The following is a 19,911-nucleotide window of genomic DNA, read 5'->3' as shown; positions in this document are numbered from 1 at the left end:
ATCACATCATATATTATAATATAACTTACAACTTGTTTTTCCTCTGATCATTGAATTTACTGTATTTATGATTTTGTACTTCTGAGACTGTACTTTCTTTGACCTCAGTGGTGCCACTTGCTGATTTGTCTACACTTCATATTTTCAGCTATGCCCCAAATACACACACACACACACACACACACACACACACACACACACACACACACACACTTAGCCTACTCCCTCTGCGCGCCCTCCTCACCTTTCTTGAACTCCTCCAGCATGGCGTCCAGCTTGGTGTCGTTGAAGACGCAGTGCAGCGGGTGTTTGTAGAACTGGGTGATGGTCTTCAGCGGGGTGCAGTCGTCCGGGTCCACGAACGCGAGGTCCTTCACGAACAGGATGTCCACGATGTTGGACCGCTCGTTCTCAAACACCGGTATCCTCGTATATCCACTCTGCATGATATCCGACATGGTGTTGAAGTCCAGCACGACGTCCGAGGCCAGCATGAAGCAGTCGGTCAGCGGCGTCAGGACGTCCTCCACGGTTTTGGTGCGCAGCTCCAGCGCTCCCTGGATGATGTTGAGCTCCTCTTTGACCAGGTCGTGGTACGGGTCGGTGACGCGCAGCATCTCCAGGAGTTTCTCTCTGGTGTAAAAGTTTGAGATCTCCTGGTTGAGGATGAGGTCCAGGAGTTTGCTGATGGGGTAGGAGATGGGGAAAGAGAGCACCATCAGCAGCCGCGTCACCCAGATGGTTTTGGAGGCGATGGCCAGACCGTGACGCGACGCCACCGAGTGCGGGAGGATCTCCCCGATGAAGAAGATGCCGAAGGCGCAGATGACCGTGGAGAGCCAGGTCATGCCCAGGATCTGGCACATCCACACGGCGAGCGAGGCGTTGATGATCGCGGTCCCCAGCAGTAAAGTGCAGAGCACGTAGTTACCGTGCCGACGCACCGATTCGATTTTCCGCGCGTAGTTCTGCTCCTTGTCGGTGCCGCTGTTCTGGAGGACCTGCAGCTCCACCGGGTCCAGCGCCAGCAGGCTCAGGTTCAGCCCGCTGAACAGAGCTGACAGCCCGAGCAGCAGCACGGACACCAACACCTGCAGCCACAGCTCCGGTACAGCGGAGCGCTCCACCACGGCCACCCAGAAATCCCGTGTCCGGTAGTGTTCCCATTTGGATCCGTCAAAGGCGCACATGGAGTAGTATTTGATCGTCTCCCCCCTCCGCAGGTCCTTGGCCAGCAGCTCCACCAGCACCGAGTTCTGACTGGACGCAGACTTGAAAGAACCTAAAACCTCGATGTCGGACGTCCTGGCGTTCTTGTCCATGCACATGTTCCGCTTCGGGTGAACTTGTCCCTCTCGCCCGGGAGTTGGCTCCTCGATGAAGGCGATCCAGGGCGCGGCGTTGTTGGCGCGAGTCGCCGCGGTGCGGTTCAGCCTCTGCGGGGAGGTGGAGTAATACACCCGCAGCATGAAGCGGGTCCCCTCGGTAGCTTTCAGCACCCCGTCCGCCACGGACAGCTCCGCTCCGGTCTCCTCCGGCCGAAAGCCGAGCAAGCCGAGCGCCGGGGCTGGGAGCAGAGAGCAGGCGGACAGGGAGAGCACCAGCAGGCGGGAGGGAGAGAGCGGAGCCCCGCGGAAGAGCAGGGCTCCGGTTCGGGACCGCGCGGCCGCATCCTCCGCAGCCATGATGCGGTGTGAGATTTCTGTTCAGTCCAGAGCTCCCGGGTCACGTGGCTCTGCGTGGTTCCGGTCCATGTGGGAGAAGGAGGGAGCAGCAGTTCTCCGCTAACGGCGGTGATATGATGTTCTGTTGCACTGAGACAGAGATGCGCGCTGCACTGTGCCGTGACGTAACTTTCCAATAATAGCCTCGAGCTCACCAAGATGAAAAATGACTTCAGTAATTCTGGAGTTTCAGTTACATGTTGTTTACTGAGCTGAAGTGAATTCTGGTGATTATTTTGTGCCTACAGTGGTGACAGGTTTACACAGTTTTACTTTGATACAATTTCTGATGTGTGTAGGCTACACAGTCATCATAGTCATAGTAACAGTAATTACATCACTAAGATAATAATAGTAATAATAATAGTGCACTGGTGACACTAATTGTGCTTTATATAGACTAAGTTTTGAAATTGAATCGTCAGTGTATAATTCCTCCTTTATTCCTAAAATGAACTCCACCCTCCCAGTGTTTGCATGCTCTGGACTCTGTGTACCATGGCTCATTGAGATTTATTACCAGCTATGAGCCACTAACTCATCACTGTATCCTGTGTGTCTGGGTTGGCTGGCGCTCCTTTCAATTTTGTAGACTTTTTCATTGGCATTCTTTTGCCTACAAAGCAATTCTTGGCCTACTTCCAGCATACTTGTGTGTGTACAAGCAAAAAAATTGAAAATGGCTCTGCTCTCTGTTCTCAGATGCAGCTCCTTATATGTGGAATCTTCTGCAGAGAGACTTAAAGTTGCTCTCATTGGTTCCTCTCGGCCGTTTCATAACACTGATGCAGGATTTTTGTACACAATCTCCTATATGCCAGCGTCACAGTGTGTCTTGGCTGGTCTTTGTGATCATGTGTAGTTGCCTTTTTGCATTTTTATGGTTCATTTCAAGCATATATTAACAATCTTTTTGGTTTTTCTATGCAGTCATCTTATTTGAAGGCTTTTCTGCCTAAATATTAAGCCAGCTCTGACAGTGCTGTTTGGTAATTCAGTCATATATCTGGGCAAGACTTGGGCCTGTTTTGTCATTTGGTTGGCAATATTGCAGCCCAGTGATTGCAGTGTCAGCAGCCACAATCAGGCTAGTTTATCTGGCCCGATTATCGAGCATCATTCATGTTGAATCTCAGCCGAGTCAGGCAACCAGATATGGCCAGACTTATATCTTCCAACGTGCCAAGTTTGGGTCGATGCTGCAGGTCATTTTTGATAACAGAACAATGGTGGCAGCGTCAGCAGCCGGAAACAGGCCATCTGATTTGGCCTGATTCATGGCAAGTCTTAGCTGAGTTGGCCAACCGGACGCTGCCTGGCTAATTTAATCCAGCATGCCCAGCTCGGGCCGATGCTGGGCTAGGTCATTTTTGATGACATCATACACAACAAGGACCTGGAGGAGCCGGAAGAGTTCATACTTGGGCAGCGTTGTGGACACCGATGGAGGGACAGAGGCCGAGAGAAAGAGCAGAATCAAGAAGGCTAGGGTGGTGTTTAACACTTTCAGGAAGATCTGGAGCTCAAAACCTAATTAATCAACACCAAAATACACATGTTTGATTCCATTGTGAAGCAGGTGTTGCTGTATGGATCAGAGACACGGAGAACAACAAAACACTCAACAAACAGGCTGCAAACATTCATGAACACATGTCTCAGGAGAAAACTCAACATCTGGTGGAGAGACAAAGTAAGCAATGCAGACCTGTGGAGAAGAACAAACCAGGATCCTACTGACTCACAAATTCTAAAGAGAAAGTGGGGTTGGATTGGACACACCCTTAAAAAACCTGCCACAAATATCAAGCCCTGAAATGGAACCCACAAGGACCTAGGGAAAAAGGTCGCCCCAAGAACAGCTGGCAGAGAGGTGTCCAGAAATGTGTAGGAGTGGGATCAGCTTGGGAGATCTACAGCGAACTGCCAACAGCCGAGTGAAATGGCCAATACTCCCTAGAGGAGCAAAGGGCTTAAGTAAGTAAGTAAGAGGTCTACAACTGCCTTAAGTGGTTTAAGGTGTAAGGTAATGTGGAACAGCAGTACACTGCTTAACTTCCATGCCAGTAGATTTGGTTTCTGAAAGATGCTAGCAAAGCAACACAGTACACAAAATAAGCACAGAAGAAAGGTCAGATAGGTCGGCCCGCCGTGTTTAACTATACATCTTTAAACGTTTCAGTTAATGACAGTGTCAACAGAAGTAAACAAGTTGGCCAGTTTCACATATCTCCTCAAATCAAATCAGTTGCCAATTTTCAACATGGAAGAGATTATTGTTGTTAGCATGACGTCACAGTGATTTGGTCTATACTCAGTACATTCCCCCGGCTGCTCTCAGTCTCATCTATAACATGTTTACCACTTCATTGTGAGGGGCGCAGTTCCAGATTTTAAACTCGATGACATCATTAGTTTGAGTTTTAGCACTCTAGTTTTTGGATTTGGGAGTGAGTTGTTCATGTTTCTGTAGGGCAGCTGCATGTCTTAGCCAGTAGGAGGCTCTGTTGTGTTGTCTATAACGCAGCAAATGTGGAAGTTTGCATTGTTTGTCCCTGGCAGGACACCATAGCTTTGAGATTCGCTCTATTCAGGAAGCCATGTTTTTTTAAATTATGTTTTTCTATTCAAGATTGATGATATTGTGGAGGCTGTGATGCCAGCAGCCACTGTGACAGCCATCAGCAGAGATGTTACTGTATGTTACTGTGAAATAAAACGCAGTCAAGGTCTCACCCACAATCCTGAATCCTGTGTCTGGTGCCTCCATCTCTCTCTGCACGACACTGCCCCTATCAAGAAAAAATCCCAACGCAGTCCAGGGGAGGAGTAGAGAGTCTGGCAACAGGTGTGCAGAGGCAGTAGGTTACATTTACTAATATTTTTGGACTGAATTAGACCATAGGAATAACATTTTTGAATTTTGAAAATGTTCATAGTGCCCCTTTAAATGCGTCTAATGAGACCAGCTGCAGATTCAGGTTATTTTATAACTGATTCCAAGCTAATGCTTCATAGACCAGTGAGGCTGTCAGTCAGTGATAAAGAGACTTTCTGGTTTGCCATTTAGTGCAAAATCCTTTTGACTGGTGTTTATCCTCCAACATTTCACCTGCCTTTATCAGGGTTAGACCCCTCCAACTATTTGATCAAATACCTCCTGGAAAAATGCCAAAATGGCTTTTCACAGCCTGGCAACCCAAAGGTTTGTCTGTTAAAGGTTCAGTGTGTAAGATTCACAAGATGAACAGATGTGATTTAAACCAGTAAAAACTCAGAATAAAGCAGTTTTCAGTGATTTTCTGATGCTCTTGTCACGGAGGGGCTGCTAACTGTGCTGGCCGAAGCAAAAAATGAGAAAATCTGAATGGTTCTATCTAAAGCCAGTGTTTGGTTTGTCCATTTTGGGCTACTGTAGAAACATGACAGTACAACATGGCAATCATTTTAGACGAGGACCTGCTAACCATGTAGATATAAAAGGCTCATTCTAAGGTACAAAAACACAATTCTTATTTTCCTGTCGTTACACACTAAAGAAAACATACTTATGATATTATATTCAATTTTTGGACCTTTAACTGATCCATAAGGTGCTAGTAAAATATTCATATCTCCATTCTGTTCTACACACATTTTTTACAGTGATAAACTATCATTTTTGTGACTTGAAGTGGCTGTTAATATTTCATATCTGCTGTGATATTTGTCCAGGATGCCTCTTAAACAGTGGTTGTGAGCTTGTTTTGGCTTGAAATAAAGTGAATGTGAGCTCCCTCTATGGTCGTAGTGTGGAGCTGTACACAGTTTAACCAAAGAGTGATTTCCCTGCCTGAAATGGTTTCATTAGAAGGATTTATTCAGTATGTCACAAAAAAAAACTCAAAAATGAGAGAAAATTGGACAAGATGAACAAAATCCATGAACCATTGCTCTAAGATAGTTTTGATGTTCTTTCCTTTTTAAATGAAAGCCCTAACAGCAGTGAGATGAGAAATGTAGCTCCAAAAACATCAGTGAAAAGCTGTTTACTGAAGTCTCACACTTGTTCAGTCGTAGCTAAGGTGTTATTATAACTAAACCCTCTGGTCTGATAACAGCAGCTCATCCCACCCTGATGTTATTGTCTAAACAAAGTTGCCTGAACACAAGGAGTCTGACCTTGAACATCAGACTGTGATGAGAAAGACATGAGGAACAATGTAGATCCTTTTTCTTCTTCACTTTAAATTTGTGTTTCACTTGTCTCCCTTACTGTTTACATCTGTTTCTCAGATTTACAGACAGATTTATTGGCATGAATCAAGAATCGTGTGGTCAAAAGCATTTTGCCACTGGATACAAGTACAAAGCAAACTACGAAATCAAGAGTGTGGACACCTGGACATAACACTCATATGTAACTGTTGAAATTCTCATTCCAGACTTTCAACCTGAAAACAAGAAAACTGTAAAATCAACAATCTCATCCCTGGCTCTGTCCTGGGGTTGGAGCTTGATTCTTCAGTGGTGGTGTCAGAGAGGAGGATGCTGCTCAAACTGCAGAGCATCATGGACTCACCCTCTTCATTATGTGCTGCTCACACACAGGAGCACCTTCAGCTACAGACTGATACCTCCACACTGCACCACAGAACGCCACAGGAAGTCCTTTCTTACAGTGGCATCAGACTTTATAACACATCTACCTCACATTGAGGTAGCTCCACCCTCCTTTCTGCTTTCAGCTCTGTTTGGATTGCACCTTGTCATCACTCTGTTATCTACAGCCATTACTGCCAACTGTTTACTTTTTTTGGCACATGAATATTTCTAATATTGCACCTTACGGTTAATCAGTAATATTTATGACACCCTCTGTAATCCTCTTTACCTGTTTACATTCATGTCATTGTGTACATTTGTTTTTTTTTTTGCATTTTTTATCATTTATATTTTGTTATGCTATTTTGTATTGTAACTGCCTTGGGAAAAATAATGCTTTATCTTTCCTTTCCTTTCCTTTCCTTTCCTTTCCTTTCCTTTCCTTTCCTTTCCTAACCTAACCTATCCCAACCCAATCCAACCCAACCCAACCCAACCTAACCTAACCTATCCTAAGAGGAAGACGATTTCTTTATGGGCCTGGCTTTGTACACAGGGAGCATTGTAATTTAAAAATAGAAAAAAAGGATCCTTTGACAAACTTGTCATAAAGCTTGAATGACACTAGTGTCTAAAATATCATTATATACTGTAGCAGTAAGATATTAATTGGAAATAAGGGTCCTAGGCCCAACCTGTGAAAATCAGCTTCAGACCAAAAAGCATGTGTGCCACATTAATCAACTTATGGATAGGGAAACAAGGGAGCCAGAGTGTTTAATTTTAATTTTAAGAGAGGTTAACAGTCACAGTTGTCAGATCTCAATCCAGTTGAGCACCTATGGGAGATTTTGGACTGTTGTGTCAGATGTTTACACCTCCTGGAAATGATGTTTTCTGTGTATTTGTTGTAACAGTGCAAAATGCTTCTCAGCATTCATAATAGGCTTAGGTTAAAAAAAGAGAGATAAACTCTTTTTTAAAAAAAAAAATTAGTAGCACAGTCAGAAAGATGTTGCAGCAATTTGTGCAAAGTCAGTGCAATTAAACATTTGGCCACATGGTGGCAGTCGTGTAAAGGCTATGAGAGGTTGTGGAGGCTCATCACATCATTAAACTGTCACTTGTCTGGTTTGTTAAGTAATTTTCACGAATCTACTTATCTATATGTTATTATAATATAATAGTTATAGTCTCAGTTTCTGTTACAGACTGTGTAATCAGCCTTTCTTTACAATTTTATTATTTTCTGTCTGTATTCATCGTTAAGTTTTGTTTTGTTTAGTTTTGTTTTAGTTAGTTAGTAGCAGTTTATTTAATTATTTAAGTCTTCTTCTTGTGTCAAGTCTTATTTGTGTAGTCATGAGGGGGCTGCTTTAAGAGTTACGTAACTTAAAATGAGTTCTTCTTATTATTATTATTATTACAACATGATGAATAACTAACCTTAAACTTTTTTTCAGTTTTCAGTTTAGTTTTAAAATGGCTGCTGTATGACCAAAGAAAATAGAGGGAAGGGATGTGTTTTTGTTTAAGAAGTCGAAAACCTACAACTACCAGAATGCTCTGCGGCTTCCGCTGTAAGATGACGCATTGCGAGTTTTGCCCGGTTTTTCCACAGGAACAAGATGGCGGTTGACAGTTAAACCTTCTGAAGTAACGGTTAAACGGTATGGTAAGCTAAAATATGTTCCTGTTAACTTTAAAGGCGATAAATAAGCGACACAATAACTGAATATGGGTTTATATTTGATCAGCACTGCATGGTTTTAGTTTAATCTCGGTATTTTTAGCTTGCTGGTAAAATACAGGAAACAGTATGGCGCCCACTTCTTGCTAGCAAATTCTGGTATTACAGAACAGATACGTTTCTGAAGACATTGTAGGCGAGAAATAAGCAACACTGTGTGGCTCAGTAATGCAGTTAACCTGCTTATCTAGAAAGGAGTAGTCCCATCATATTTTTATCAGGACCTTAAAAAATGACTGGGCGGAAATGCCCCCCCTATCTTATTATGTTACCTGCTTACATTCAGCATTGGGTTATTTTACTCTGTAGTTTCAACTATTTTTAATCACTGAGTTGTTTTTGTAGAGTTTGAAAATAAATACCGAAACCATTTTCAGTAGTGTAGCCTATTATAAGTTTGTCTGTAGAGCTTCAGCATCCCATCCCTCAATATTTGGTCAATATTTCTGTGTTTTTTAAGTCTTAAAAGTCATATTTGGAGCATGTACGAGCATCTACAGTAAATGTTACCAGACACTACTGACAGCAGGATTTGATTGGAGTTCAACCCTGCCACTCTCTGCAGTCCTGGGACATGCTTGTGTTTGATGAGCCCTAACTGCTCCTGGGCGGAGCTTTGGAGTTTATGAAGCGCACTTTTACTAACGTGGCGAGGGAATAGTCGTTGTTTCTAATCGCCTGATATATCTCAAATAGGTGATAGCTGCTATGCAGGTAATCGTGTAACATCAGCAGGCAAAGGCGCCTCGTAACAAACTGTCTCTTACGCACCAGAGCAAAACGTTGCAGATTAAAACCTGCTTCTGCATGATCCGAGTCGTTTCAAGTGAAGCGTTGAGAGAGTCTCAAAGTTGCCCAGAAATCACAATTTCTGGTCAATATTTACAAAAGCGGGTTAGTGATTAACTGTCCGCGGTTGCAGCAGCTGCACACAGTCCCAGCACACAGACCGCGAGCAGCTCGGCTCTTCTGTCCGCTTCACAATGCTGTGCGCCCGCGTATGGAGATCTGTGAGTCCCCTCTGCAGAGGAGGTCACCTGTCAGTATGGAAACGACCCCAGAGCCACGCAGCAGCTGTCAGGCTGGACCTCGGGGGGATTTATCCACCCATTGCCACTCCGTTTACCGCCAAGGAGGACGTGGACTACAAGAAATTGGAGGAAAACCTGCAGAAATATAACAAGATACCATTCAGAGGTCAGGCCTGAAGCACAGAGCGAAAACTAACGAACAAAGCTCAGGTTTCTGGAAGTGTAGAAAGGTTGTCAAAGTAGAGCCCGAGTGCAGGGGTCGTTGATATGGAGACAGATGGTGCAAAGTAAGAAAAGCTCATTTAATTTCAAAGCCATGTTACACTGGCAGTAATTTACACAGAGGAACATAGTGTATATAGAAGCAGTAATCAGGAGCATGTGTGACACTCAGGTGAGATCCTTTCAGAAAACACGAAATTAAAGGATAGTCTGCAGCTGTCTTGGTTAACCTTTAAAATATTTGGGACACCAGCCACACCTGGACTCTTACAAAACCAGCAGAGAGGTTCATGGGTTGCCAGTCACCAGTTTTGGCTCAGGGACCTGACAGAGAGGACAAAGTTCAGTATGGAGCAAAAACGCAAAATCACCTGGGGTTTGCAGCTGTTTGTCGCCCTCTGGTGGTTTTCTATAACTACAACAGATATAATGTTTACAGCATCTAATTACAGTATTATTATTACACTGACCATCAGTTCTACCGAAACTACTGCTATGGCTACTACAAGTTCTACCTCTGTTTCTACTGCTGCTACTTCTATACTGTCAGTTCCTGTCCATCTACTACTACGATTACTAATCTATTTATGGAGAAAATCAAATATCCCAATTGCAATAATATTGCAGGGTTGACTGTTGGTGCTTTCACAATTATCAAAGATGTAGATATAATGACCAAGTGAGTAAAGGCAAATAGAAGAACAGCTAACCATTTTGTAAGTTTAGAAATCACTTACCTACTGTAATGCAGTCTTTATAACCCGGAAAAGACAACACTTATGGTGTTACGATATTTAGAATTGAAGACATCCAGTCTCATATCATGATATCAGTATCGATAAATTGCCCAGCCCTGCTTGTGTATACTTAAACACTTTGTACACATTCTTTTAAACTGTCTGATTGTATACTTTTTTAACATTATATATTTTTTATTACTGATTTTTGCCTGTGTGATTTCTTGTTGAGGGTTTTCCTCTCTGTCTATCTTTTGTCACTAGTGGTAGCCTTCAGCTGTTATTACTGCTTTTAATGCAGCTGCCATAACTACATCTGCTATCTGTTATTATTTCAACACTTCTACTACTACTGGTTCAATTATTCTGACAGTGTTACCGTTGTTACCATAATTATTCCTCTTACCACTTCTGGTACTATCACAGCCACAATATTATTGATGACAGGTATTTTACAAGGCGAGAAAAGAAGAACGTAAATGGCCTCATGTCCTCAGATGGGCTGCAAGTTCACAGTCAGTGTTGTCGGTAGATGACAGAATATTTTTGTCTAATAATGGCACAACAAAGATGTATTAATAATTATCTAAAGCCTTTCATGCCACTACTTTAAGGGGTACAGTTGGTTAGTCGCAGACAGATAAGGGGATAACTTTAGATTAAAAAAAGAATAATAATGATAAAGTGTTTTGTGTTGCAGGTCTGGTGGTTCAGGGCTCCAATGGAGAATATCCGTACCTGACAGAGGAGGAGCGGGTGGAGGTGGTGAGGATGGTCAGGCGATCACTGCCGACAGACAAACTGCTGATGGCTGGATCAGGCTGTGAATGTAGGTTTCAGTGTGTACGTGTGTGTGTGTAGTGCTAAAGAAGTATTTCACTGGTGGAAAGACGGTATCTTCATAAAACGATGCTGTCTATGCAGTAGAATGATGCAAATACTTTTGAAGTTGGTTCCACATGACCAGAGAAAAACAGAGAAAAGGGACTGGCATTTGCTTTTTGCTCAAGGGGTCGAAAACCTACAACTACCAGAATGCATTGCACCATACAGGACCAATAAACACTCCTGCTGGTGGGTGACGCAATGCAAACTCGTCTGTTTGACACAATGGCGGCTGGCCGGTAACAAAGAATCTTGTGTTGCATTTAAACAGTAAAGCTCAAATATGTTTCTAAAAACATTTAAGGCGTGAAATACACAACACAGTAACAAAGTCTTGGTTTCTATTTTATTAGCATTACTTAGTTTTACCGTTTGATCTCAGAATTTTCAGCCTCTGTTTTTACAATTCAGGAAACAGTGTAGCTCGACTGGAATTTCTAACTTCTAAACCTTGAAAAATATTAATATTCCACACCATTTTTGTTAAACAGAACAAAGCTATAGCATGACCACCAGCAGCAGAGTGACTGTAATAAACATTAACAATAAGAGAGCGCAAAAAAGCGCAGCTAGCACCAAAACAACATCAAAAATTAGTATTGAAACCGTTTCAAATATTCAGAATCGATTTGACAACACTATTACCACTATGAAAAGCTGTTTTTTTCCATACATTTAAGGCTTAGTGATGAATAATATAAAGAAATTACAACAATTAGTGTGCTTTATGCAGGCAATCATGCAAAATGTTGACATTTTAATAATAATCATTATCCAAAAATTGATGCTGTCAAAACTGCAGAGCCCCTGAGGTCCTTAAAGTTTTTTTTTTTTATAAATATCTTGTGCACAAAAGTTAATTATGTTGTGTGCACAAGTTGATTCTCTTGTGGGAACAAGTTATTGTGCACAAAAGAAGAGATTATGTTGTGCTCGCAAGACAGTTATCTTGTAGGAACAAGTTAGCTTGTGCGTACAAGTTAATTATTTTGTTGGAACAAGTTATTATCTTGTGAGTAAAAGTTAATTACCCCGTGGGAGCAAGTTTTCATTTTGTGTGCACAAGTTAAGTTAATTAACTTGTTTCTAAAAGATAATTAACCTGTGTGCACAAGTTAAAAAAAAATCCACGCTTCAGGACTTTGGGGCTCCGTACAAAATGATCACTGACACTGAAATAAAACTCATTCTGAGGAGAAACATCTGGTTCCAGTTCTTCCAAAAGGTCAGTTGCAAAAATTTGATATTGTAGTGTTGTAGAATAAAGGCCAGATTTTTAACTTCTACTTGTCGCAGCGCTGTAAGATCAGTTTAATCAGACTGAGCACAGATTTTTAACGGCACAAAAGGCTGAAAATAAAAACTTTGAGACCTGTTTCAGTTTTCTGAGGCTGCCTTAATTTAAATCTTCGTTTATTCAGAGCTACAAAGATTTGCATTTTAAAAGATTAGTTTAAATTGCGGGTTTTGTCGGCAGTTGAGACTCCTGCGTGTGGAGTGCTGAGAGCTGAAATTGACTCTACATGTGTTTCCGATACAGATCTCACCGACCTTGATTTTGAGCTCATTATGAGCTGGTGGTGTCATTAATTCTTATGGGCTGATAATTGAAGTCAAATGGAGTCAGTAACAGTTTTATTACCTGTTCAGTCCTATAATGATCATTAAGAGAGAGGAGAGAGATGTGCATTAACTCACTCTATAGTTTCTCCGCTTCCTTTTTCTTCCCCCATTCACTGATGATAGAAAAACCTCCCGGGCTCTCACCTCATCAGTTATTCCATAGATGTTGATTCAATAAATATTCCAGGGACACATTTGCAACATAAAATGTCTGGTTCCTGTTTGGGCCCTCTTCACTGAACTGCTGCTCATGGATGAAATGATTATAAATCCAGGGTCAGTTTGACATTTCTCTTCATTTTTTCCTCATTTCAGGGATATTCAATCTTTCTGTCTGTCGTTCCTCTGTCCTCCTCTTTATTGTATAAACACTGTAAGAAAACTGAGGCCACGGTTGTTGTATTTAGTTTCTTAAGTAGGAGAAAGAAAACGCATATAGACGTGACAGGGGATGAATGGAGGCCTTGTATGTGAGGGCACACATACATGCGAGGCGTTCAATGCATTGTGTGTACATACAGTGTAGAGGGTGTAATAAAATAGATATATTCTTATAGAAATGTATTGGACAGAGTGAACAAAGCCACAACAAGTGCAAAAATGAAAAATTATAAAACCATATGTGTCCCTGAGTTACTCCGTGACTTCCCTTCTTCAGCCCTTTAAGTCTCCTTATTGATAAAATGTTGTTGACAGACGTGCAGTTAAAAAAGAGTGCAGATTAAAGCTGAATACCTGTTTTGTCTCCTCAGCCACAAGAGCCACAGTCCAGCTCACAGAGAAGATGGCAGCAGCTGGAGCTGATGTCGTCCTTGTGGTAACGCCCTGCTTCTATAAGGGCAAGATGGACAGCCGCGCTCTGATCCAGCACTTCACAAAGGTCAGCTGACATTCAAACACACAACAGTATCACACATATTTGTAGGAGTCCTAATTGACACAGTGCATTCTCCCATCCTTACACTAACTAACCTTAACCTGGACCTGATTCAAACCTTTACCCTAAAACCCAAAGCCAAGGCTTAATCCCCCCGTCTGCTCTAAGAAGAATGACGACTGGCCCAAAAGTTGTCGCTGCTCAGAAATGTTAAATTAAGGCGCCCGTTATCTCACCTGGTAGAGCAGCCGCACTATGTACAAAGGCTGTGTCCTTGCTACAGCGGCTGCATGTCATCCCCCCTCTCTCTGCCCCTTTCACGCTGCATCTGTCCTGTCAAATAACAGCAAAATAAGCCCCCATAAATATATTTTAAAAAAGCAAAAGGAAAGGTGAAATCAATCTTTATAAAGATGACGTACAAGAGCACACGCACGCAAAGAAGTTTTTTTTTTCTGGTTCCATTTGTTTGTCTGTTTGTCAGCAAGATTACAGAAAATCTACCGGCCTGACTGTCATGAAACTTTGAGGAAGGGTGTAGCATGGGCCGAGGAAGAAACCTTTAAGTTTTGAAGCAGATCCGAATCACAGGGCGAATACACACAGTATTTTTCATTTTCTTTAACATTTTGAGCTTTGGCATTTGGCCTTGGCGGAGGTCTGCATTCTCCAGGTGCCTTCTAGTATTACTTTTGGTTATGATTAATTTTTTTTAACTCCAATGATAAATGAATGATTGCTACGTTATATGAGTGGACAGACTTTGTTCAATTCACAGAAATTTAAGAATCTAAAGGTTTTTAACATGTACCACAAATGTACGTATGGCTGAATTGTGGGGAAATGTGTATTAAAGGTTAAAGGATGCACAACATCTAGAACAGTGGTTCCAAAAGTGGTTGCTTTTTGAGAATGGGTCAGAGGTGCCACAGGATTTATTTTACATTTTTGTGCTCCTCCCCCGGCAATAGCTGTGGCCAAAAGCATTATGTTTTCAGGTTGCCTGTCCATCCGTACGTCTGTATGTAAGCCCCTCCATCCCATTCTCATGAACACAATAGCTCAAGAATGGCCTCCAGGAAATGAATTTCTTCAATTTGGCAAAAGCGTGCAGTTGGACTCAACGATAAACTGATTAGATGTTGGTGGTCAAGGGTCAATATCAGTGTGACTTCACAAAACATGTTTTTGGCCATAGCTTCAGAATTCGTACACTGATTAAGGCAGTATTTCACACAAATGTGTAACTGGATATTAAAATGAAGTGTTGACAAAAGGTCAAAGATGTCACAGCTTCACTCTGACAACATAATGTTTTCTGGCTATTATTCAGTGCCATATCTCAGCAACAGAAGGGCAGACATTTGGTCAGATACTGAATAGGTGACACTAATCCTGGGTGCTCACCTTGAAACTGTGCTGATTGTATAGATCTTTTGTGCTGTTGGGTTAAAGATGTGTGTGAGGCATCCATGTTTTTACACACATGGATTTACCTGCAACTTGTGGAGGCATAAAACTGTGAGGCGGTAATTCTAGTGAGCAATATTTCATCACATAATAGACAAGTGACATTTACATTTTCTGCATTTTCATATTACATTTTTAAAAGTAATAAAACAACAGCATAAGCATCCAAATCACTGTGTAAAACCCTGTTTAATATGCAGTTATACATGGAGGGGTGCTATAGAAAATTTCACCATAAAGGGGTGCTGTGGCTTCAAAAAGTTTGATGGAAGAGGGAAACCATAACATCTTTTGGGTTTGAGTATTTCAGTATAAGCTTAATTTGTATTTTTATGTGTTAAAAAATGTGTTAAATATAAGAGGTTTAATTTAAGGGCAGGATTAATTGGATGATTAAATGAGAAAAGCTGGAAAAAAATGTACATTTGTTTGACTCAGGAATCAAACCTGAGTTGTTAAATGTATTGTAAATTAAGTGTACTTAAGGGATCATCTCTCTGTGTCTCTGCTGCAGGTGGCAGACAGCAGCCCAGTGCCAGTGGTTCTGTACAGTGTGCCAGCCAACACAGGACTGGAGCTGCCGCTGGATGCTGTCGTGCAGCTGTCTCAGCACCCAAACATCCTGGGCCTTAAAGACAGCGGAGGAGACGTAAGCAACACTTCCACAACATCTTTTTATTTCTCTGTGTAATCTGTGAGTCATGAAGAAATCTTGATCAGGTGTCACAGCGCTGCAGGTAGAGAGACATTATCTCTGTGTGTTTTAGGTAGCCACGCTGACGCTTAGTTGACCTGACAGAGCTACAGGTTTCAATGTAATGTATCGGGCTTGGTTATCGTTTAGTAAGCTGTGTGATATTTATCAGACAAATTTGAGCGACATCTCATGAGGTCAGTGTTTGCTCAGACAAGTTTGAAAAGCACTGCTCTGAGCCAGAAGATTTTCCAACCCTGTAAGCAACCTAGTATTTAGAGACTCTTTAAATAACAAGCAAGATGTTAAGAAAATAAAACACACCATGATTTTACAAGTTCATATTTCTCTCTCGTTTAGGATAAAGTTTATGTTTCCACATGAAACACCATGTTTTCCACATGGGAAGTCTGAAGTGAAGCCTAGTGACAGGTCAGCAGGTGGTCCAGTCAGGTGTAGGAAGGGGTCGTTCATGTCTGAGTCTACTGCACAGTCTCTTAAAATGTCACCTGTTTTATTACCTTAATGCAGGACCACAATGACAGAAGCTAAAGTAGCGGATCATTGTTGTAATGCTCACTTTACATGACAAAAGAAATCAAACTTTCCCACCTAGAAACTGCCAAAAGGCTTAAGCCACGTTAGCTTTCCCATCAATTGCCTGTTTGCATTCTTATACCATAAGTAAATATTTAGTATGATATCATGTTAATGTAGCATTTAGCGTGTTAGCCACAGGATCGCTTAAGTACTTATGATTCATTCTCGGTGTCTGTGCCAAATTTCTTGGCAATCCGTACAAAAGTTGTGGAGATATTTTGCCGTCAGAAAATAACATTACCTTTCCTACAGCCGCACCATGGCTGAAGAATACACCCCACACTAAAACTGGTCTTTCAGTTTCAGAAGATTAATACCATACAGTCGAGAAGACGCCCAAGTAGCAGAACATAGCCTCAGTTTTAGAGCTCTGATTCACAGCCCATCCACCTTGTGGCTGCCCAGGTTTGATTCCATCCTGTGGCTCTTTGCGGCACCTCATCGCCCTACTCTTTCTCTCCTTTCCTGTCTCTCTCAAGCTGCACTATAAATAAAGGAAAATGCCCAAAAATAATCTTAAGAAAAGAGAGAAATTCAGTCCAATTATCAGACTAAAGCTAGACATAATGATTGACATTTTCTTTGTATCAAAAATTAAACCATGTAAAAAATGTAAATCTAACATTTTAGTTTTCCATTTAAAAAATGGTAATTTGTAGGCCTGTACTGATTTATTTTATTTATTTATTTATTTATTTATTGTTAACATTCAAAGCTTCTGTAGAGGTTTTCAAGTGAAACTTTGAATGTCTGTTGTCATATTTTATGACATCATCACCCCACAAAAAAATAAATAAATCCTGGAAAAAAATCCTCAATTTGTACAAAGTTATTCATTGGATTAAATAAGTTTGTCTTTTTTAAAAAAAAAATAAATAAATAAATTTATTTTATTAAATCAACTTACTTTAATTAATAAATGTAATTTATGGTAATGGTGTTAGTTTGCGGTGAGATCGCCCCCACAACTGGATCTGCTGCTAGCAAATCCTGGCGTGTGTTTAGCATTGGAGCTAACTAGCCAACAGGGAGAGCAGATATTATTACGGCTGTTTTGTGTTATCACCATCAACTGGGAGGAAACTGCAGCTACCTCACCAGTAGGAGGTTGATCCATTGCTGCATGCCCAGTCTTTGAGCCCATGCTGTAAGTCTCGTTCCCAGTAGGACTTCCTGTGTGTAATGCTGCAAGACTACCTTCTGCTGTGGACCTGGTTGTTGAGCCCTCTTTAGTAAGTCTGTCTGCAACTGTGCAGAAATACCGGTTTTAAACAGAATGAATAGACATGCACAAAAAAAACAGCTGCACAGCATATTTGTATGTCAGTATTATGAATGAAGTTTCAAACTATTCAGTACAGCCCTACTTATTTGGCAGCAGTGAAATAATGCATTGCAATGCTGCACATTCAGTAGGAACAGGACTGTATTCCTGTGTTCTTTTATGCAGTGGATTTTCAGTAAACTAGCTGCTTTAGAGAAAAGAGTGGTGACTGTTGAAGAACCTAAAACCAAAGTGTGTGTACTTTTATCCTTCAGGGTCGATTGCAGGGTTACTTGTTGGAAAAAAAAGAACAGTTTGCTCCTGTCGAGCCCTTAATACCTTTTTCGTCTGTGTGGGAAGTGTTCGCAAGAAGTTGCAAATGGATTTCTGATTTGGGAAATAACATGTTTGTCCACTTGCTGGGAGACAGGAGCGTGGGCGTAGTTCAAGCACAGAGCGGCCCTGCTCAATAGTAGGCGTGAAGAGGCCAAACACAGAAAACAAGAGGTGATGGGTCAATTTGAGGAAGGCAGACAAGTTGCAGAAAGATTATACAGAACGGAGTGGAAAACACAGATTTTCTCACATCAGCCAGCTCCTGCTATTTGACGGATTACTTAATCGAAAAATGTCTCACATTTTCAGCGTGTATGATTCTAGCTGGAATTGAATCTTGTCATGTTTTGGCAAAAGTAGATTTGAAAGAGGTTTGCAGGCACAAGAGTGACATATTTTCAGCTCGGGTGTGGGAAGGCTCTCACAGCAGCCTCTCACTGCATGATCATCTCTAATTGATCTAAAATAGGATGTGATTGGTTGTGCTGCCATGTGGAAAAGCTTCTTTATTGTTTTTCCCTTTTCATTGCTTGTGATTCTGTGTACATGAAAGCAGGCACCCGTTGTTCATGCCACTTTGTTGTACGTGACTAAATGAGCCCTAACTGTAGCCCATCAGCAAGATCCTCAGATTCACCCAGCCACTTTCGAAACAAGCTAACGATATGAAGACGCAACACGTAGAAATAGATTTGTTTGTGGTTCTATGTGTTTCCCTTTTTGGCACAAAAGACTTGTCAGTCTGTGTTTTGATTATACATCTCAACTCAACTCAGCTTTATTTATAAAGCGCTTTAAAACAACCACAGCTGAAACAAAGTGCTGTACATAGGAGGACATAAAAACAACAAAACATTGAGATAATAAAAAGCAGTTAAAACAAAAAAACAAACAATAAAAACAGCAACAAACAAAAACAGAACGAGGTCTCATGCTGGGTTAAAAGCCAGTGAGTAAAAGTGGGTTTTAAGGTTGGTTTTAAAGACAGACAGTGAGGAGGCCTGTCTGATGTGCAGAGGTAGATTGTTCCACATTTTTGGAGCAGCAACGGAGAATGCACGGTCTCCTCTAAGTGTTTGCTTGGACCTCGGTACCTCAAGGAGCAGCTGATCAGCTGACCTGAGGCACCGGGCAGGGGCGCAGGGGTGAAGAAGCTCAGAGAGGTAGGGCGGGGTGAGGCCATTTAAAGATTTAGATCTGGCAATAGCTTGGCCGTAGGCATTATGTTTTCAGGTCGTCAGTCTGTCCATCCGTCTGTCCCATTCTTGTGAACACTCAGGAACACCAGGGGAAATTTACGCCCACCAAAACTCAAGGATAAATTGATAATAATTTGGTGGTCAAAGGTTAAGGTCACTGTGACCTCACAAAACACGTTTCTAGCGGAGACTGTCCTCAACCAATTACAACCAAGTAGGGTGTTTTCACACCCAAAAATTACAACCCATATTTATATTTATTAAGGGTTCCGCAGATCCTTAAGAAGTCTTAAAAGCCATTGAATTCCTTTACTTAAACATAAGGCCTTAATTGGTCTTAAAAATGTCTTAAATCAATTTTTCAAAGGTCTTAAAAATGTTAAGACATAGGAAGTATGATTTGATAGTTTGTTTAATCAGATGTTGCATTTTAATTCTCAAAATAATAACATCTATTTTCTTAAATAATTTACAGAATGTGTCTTGGATTAAAGGGATAGTGCACCCAAAAATGAAAATTCAGCCATTATCTACTCACCCATATGTCGACAGAGGCCCTGGTGAAGTTTTAGAGTCCTCACATCTCTTGCGGAGATCGGCGGGGGGAGTGGCTAGCACACCTAATGGGAGACAGCGCCCCAGACTAACGTCCAAGAACACAAAATTGAAACCACAAAATATCTCCAACATGCTCATCCGTAGTGATCCAAGTGTGCTGCAGCCCCAACATAAAAAATTGTTTCGAAAAACGTCAAATGAACTCTGTTTTTAGCCTCACTGTAGCCTGTAGCTCTGACTGCTTCTCTGTGCTCCGCGTTCACGTGTGCGCGCTCAGGGTGATCGGTGATGCACGGTCTCTGAAGAGCAGCAGTCTCGTCAGTACTGATGTCCAGATTCTCAAATGCAGGCATCGCC

The 19,911-nt window shown here is 41.7% G+C and overlaps 2 protein-coding genes across 2 annotated transcripts in view; one reads left to right on the top strand and one right to left on the bottom strand.

The window, feature by feature from the left end:
* Positions 1-4,350, bottom strand: part of LOC126390003 (metal transporter CNNM1-like) — a 32,187-nt gene extending 27,837 nt beyond the window's left edge. Inside the window, exon 1 of the mRNA XM_050044059.1 lies at positions 245-4,350. Coding sequence (XP_049900016.1) covers positions 245-1,685 — 1,441 coding nt within the window. The 5' untranslated portion in view covers positions 1,686-4,350. The remainder of the gene's footprint in view (positions 1-244) is intronic.
* Positions 4,351-8,692: 4,342 nt separating this feature from the next.
* hoga1 (4-hydroxy-2-oxoglutarate aldolase 1) overlaps positions 8,693-19,911 on the top strand; it is a 29,914-nt gene continuing 18,695 nt past the window's right edge. The window contains exons 1-4 of the mRNA XM_050044060.1: positions 8,693-9,255; positions 10,749-10,877; positions 13,309-13,436; positions 15,418-15,552. Coding sequence (XP_049900017.1) covers positions 9,042-9,255; positions 10,749-10,877; positions 13,309-13,436; positions 15,418-15,552 — 606 coding nt within the window. The 5' untranslated portion in view covers positions 8,693-9,041. The remainder of the gene's footprint in view (positions 9,256-10,748; positions 10,878-13,308; positions 13,437-15,417; positions 15,553-19,911) is intronic.

This window comes from Epinephelus moara, chromosome 5, assembly GCF_006386435.1.
Source record: "Epinephelus moara isolate mb chromosome 5, YSFRI_EMoa_1.0, whole genome shotgun sequence".
NCBI lineage: Eukaryota > Metazoa > Chordata > Actinopteri > Perciformes > Serranidae > Epinephelus > Epinephelus moara.
This window is presented reverse-complemented; position numbering and strand designations above follow the sequence as displayed.